General features: G+C 24.3%; 1 protein-coding gene across 1 annotated transcript; it reads left to right on the top strand.

Moving 5' to 3' along the window:
* Positions 1-425: 425 nt before the first annotated feature.
* On the top strand, positions 426-3261 carry LOC102675108 (cilia- and flagella-associated protein 36). Its single transcript, XM_006621791.2, has 5 exons — positions 426-922; positions 1172-1347; positions 1421-1611; positions 1715-2039; positions 2119-3261. The coding sequence occupies exons 1-5, from the start codon at positions 814-816 to the stop codon at positions 2380-2382; spliced, it is 1065 nt and encodes a 354-aa protein (XP_006621854.1). The 5' UTR covers positions 426-813; the 3' UTR covers positions 2383-3261.
* The last annotated feature ends 697 nt before the right edge of the window (positions 3262-3958 follow it).

Here is a 3958-nt window from a genome sequence, read left to right as displayed (position 1 = left end):
TTTTTTTTTTTTTTTGTAAAATTTTATACAAATTAATAATAATTCTATCCAATCATAAATTTCTAAAAAAATCTGAAAATTAATAATAATTCACAACATTTTTTTATTTTGTAAATATGTTGACATAATTCTTAAAATTTGCTTTTGCAATGTATATTTTATGTATGTAATTAAAATTAGTTTTTTTTTTATATACATATACAAAGTATCTGATAATTGGTATTATGATAAAAAAGTAAGTAATTTTATATATAAAAATAAGACGATTTAATTTATATATAAAATCATTTTCTTTCAGATCGCCAATTATCAAACATTTTATTTATATATAATATATTGTATATTCGTTTGTTTTATCATTTGTTTCCTAATCAATAAATAATTATAATTACCTACAAAACATTCATTATCTTATCTAAGGAACTTATAAAAACTAATACACTCTCTCTATCCTTCTTTTTATTATAAATAAGTAATATAAATTAGTTGTTTTACAGAAGGAGGAAAATCTTACATAATGTGCAAGTTATGTATAATAAATAAAAACACCAGAATGAATCAAAGACATTTGTAATTATTGCTACACCTATTCTATAAAAATGTTACTCTATAATAAAAAAATTCAAATAAAGAATTATGTATTAATATCGCTTCTGTTCATTCGCGCAAGTCTAAAGCAAAGTGTTTTGCCGTACGGTAACTATGACTACGCTTAAGAAGGGACACCAATAATACGTGTCAAACCTTTATTGCAAAGAAATTCGCAAAAAATCAATTAAACGTGCTAAAAAAAATTTTCCGCATCACACCAAAATGAACGATAAAGATGATAGCGCTTGGGTCTTCGACTCTTTGATTGGTTTTCTTCAAGGTCCTATTTGGTCTACGCCTCTCATTACTTTCATTGAAGAGAAATCGCTCAGTAAGTTGAAATATTTATGCAATAAGTCATTTTATATCATCTATATTAATATTTATTTCTTCCTTAAGATTTTCTTGAAAATTCTCTTGAAGATGACATTATTCTTTCTATTAATTCTAGATTTATGGAAAATTACAAAAAAAGATGTTACTATTTTATTCAAACATTATACGATAAACGAATCTTTTAATTTTTCAAAAACGTTATCTTATACTTCAATCGATTTTTTTTTGTTTTGTTTTTTCACAGTATTCGAAGCGGATATCGAGGAAAATGATGAGTATCAAAAGATATATCAAGAGTACAAAAATCTGGTGGATTTATTGCTTGGTTGTTTTATGGAAGACATGGGAATCACTCCAGAACAATTTGAGTACGCTTGTACCGTAAATAAATATACAAAAATGCCTATACAATTCCAACAGGCGAGTTGAAAAGATTTCTTAAATAGAAGTTAGAAAAATATAAAACATGTATTGATTTTGATACTTATTTCAGAATTTGTTTGAACAAATATGGGCTGCGAACGAGTATGAGATATTCAAGAGAATGATGATACAGAAGAACCTGGAACTTCAACTACAAGCTTTGAATATGATCGAGCAAAAGTATGGCCTCACACCTGTATCCTTGATGTACGAAACGGATATATCAAACGAAGATCCTCTAGTCATGGAAGAATTAATTCAGTAAGTCTTGTTATCTTCATATATAAGAATAAAATAAATCAAATAATTATATATAATTAAAATGTTGTAATTGACTTAAAATTATCGGGACAAAAATATATAGGAAACATGTACTGGAAAATGATTCGAAAGATCAAAATATATCCTCAGAAACTTCGCTCATCAGAGAACACGAATGTTTGATAGCTAAATATAATAATGAAAGGATATTGTTATCAGAAGCTTTAAAAATATTACAAGAAAAAAAGGAAGATTCATCATCTTTTAAAGTAAAAGAAGAAGAAGCAAAAAAAAGAGAAATTAAAATAAAAAAAGAAAAAGAGGAAGACGAGGAAGATAAAGAGAAAGAAAAAGATACTCATAGATTTCCTAAAGCGCTTCCTTTAGATTCTATATCTACAAATGAATCAAAATCAAACGAACAAAATGTATTTATAATAATATTAATTATTTATATAGAAACAAATAAATCAATTCATTATGCTATTTATTATATTAATTTTTTAGATATCAGAAGAAGATATAAAAAAGAGACAGGTTTACTTGAAAGCTAGACGCGATAAATTGATAGCATTAAAAAAAGAAGCAAGAAGTCAACGATTGGAAATGAATTCAACGAGACCGAGTTCCGCAAGGACAATAGCGGAAGCAACAATCAAAGGGGAGCAAGAATTAAAATTACCAGAACCTCTAGATCCATCCATATTGCAAGTACGCAAAGCACTCGCAGCTCGTCTTCAAACTGAGGTAGTGCGTAAGCAAACGAATTAATGATAATGATTCTTATAAAATGAAAAAAATCAGAATATTAATATTTTATCGCGGTAAGAATATTTTTTCGAGAAATATCATATACAGCGATTAAATTACACTTTTTTGTAGACATTTTGCATAAAAACAGCAAAAAAGTTTGTAAGATAACATTCACAAACTTTGAATTAAGATGATTAATCTAAATAACAAAATGATTTATAATTACGCCTAAAACAAAACGAGTATAGTTTTTTTTTTTTTTTTGTATACAATTTCAAGTATTACATCGATTTATTTTACCTTTGAATTGAAATAAGTCTGATTTAGGATCATTACAGTTTGCACATAAGTATATATTTCCGCTTATGAATACCGACAAAATGATAAATAGTTTTTTAAGGTCACTTGCATTATTTTCTCTTACTCATTCGATGCGTTTCTCATGATTATAATCATTGATATTAATTTTATTCATGAGAGAAATTGAATAAAATACAAAAAAAAAAGAATAAAAAGAAAAAGCATACAATCTTTCTATAACAATTTGCATAAATCTTCAAGACAAGTGATATAAATAAATAAAAAATAAAAAAAACATAGTTTCTCGTTTTTTATATATTTTTCATATTTTATAGAAAATTAACATCTGTAAATATTTTAATTTTTATGTTTGTTTTTTTTATGTATAATTAATTCTTCAAATGAAATTATATTTTTTATTTGATCGATGTAAAGAGAAGAGAATGCGAAGATAATATAAAAGTTGTGTAATACACAGCTTTTAATAAATGCTTTCAGAAAATTATAAATACGCTGTAAAATTTGTTTTACATATAATTATCTAATAGTATAAATTGTATAAATCACAATTAGAAGATAAATAGAACTGAAAATCAATGATCATTATATTTATACAAAGAAATATCCTTTCTTCTTCTTATTCTTTGTGAATAAACATTGAGGTAAGTTATGATTCTGATTATTGATCAGTTCTTTTAATTTTAGATTTTATTTAATTATTCTCCGCAGTTCTACAACATACTTTTATTCTGTGTAACACACAATTATCATTCTCACTTCTTTCCTCTTTTAGTTATATAATTATATAGACAAACTGATTTCGTGACAAAATACGAGTATTCTTTAATTTAAATAATAATATAATAATGTAAATTTTATATTTGTAAAACAAAATCAAAATCAAAATACTTATGAAATTTAAAATTCTTTATGCATCTTGTTTATATTATATTGTTTAAAATTATATATATAATAATATATATAATTTTTTAAATTGATTACTAATTAAAATATATAAAATATAAGAATTTTCACTAGTCGCTTTTCACCATGAATTCAACAATTCGAATTTCTTGCTCATCTAATCAATTATTATTTATACTTCTCTAGAATAAAATGCAAAATATTTCTTTTCCACGGTTTTCCATTTAATTATTATCATACTATACATAAATCAAAGTTTTTAATAAATAACTACAGATATCCTTTTTTTTTTTTGTTTGCTCTAAATTCAAATGGTTTTTTTTAATTTTTTTCGAATATCTTCTTATATAAAAAGATGTCTTTCTCTCTG

The sequence above is a fragment of the Apis dorsata genome, unplaced genomic scaffold (assembly GCF_000469605.1).
Source record: "Apis dorsata unplaced genomic scaffold, Apis dorsata 1.3 scaffold_638, whole genome shotgun sequence".
NCBI classification, from domain to species: Eukaryota; Metazoa; Arthropoda; class Insecta; order Hymenoptera; family Apidae; genus Apis; species Apis dorsata.
The sequence above is the reverse complement of the archived record's forward strand: the minus strand, read 5'-3'. Positions and strand labels throughout refer to the sequence as shown.

What these genes read in the sequence shown, in the direction of transcription:
- LOC102675108 (XM_006621791.2), top strand. Translation starts at nt 814, where the DNA reads ATGAACGATAAAGATGATAGCGCTTGGGTCTTCGACTCTTTGATTGGT. An exon ending in GTCATGGAAGAATTAATTCA is followed by an intron (nt 1,612 to 1,714) that starts GTAAGTCTTGTT and finishes AAAAATATATAG; the next exon opens with GAAACATGTACTGGAAAATG. An exon ending in CAAAATCAAACGAACAAAAT is followed by an intron (nt 2,040 to 2,118) that starts GTATTTATAATA and finishes TTAATTTTTTAG; the next exon opens with ATATCAGAAGAAGATATAAA.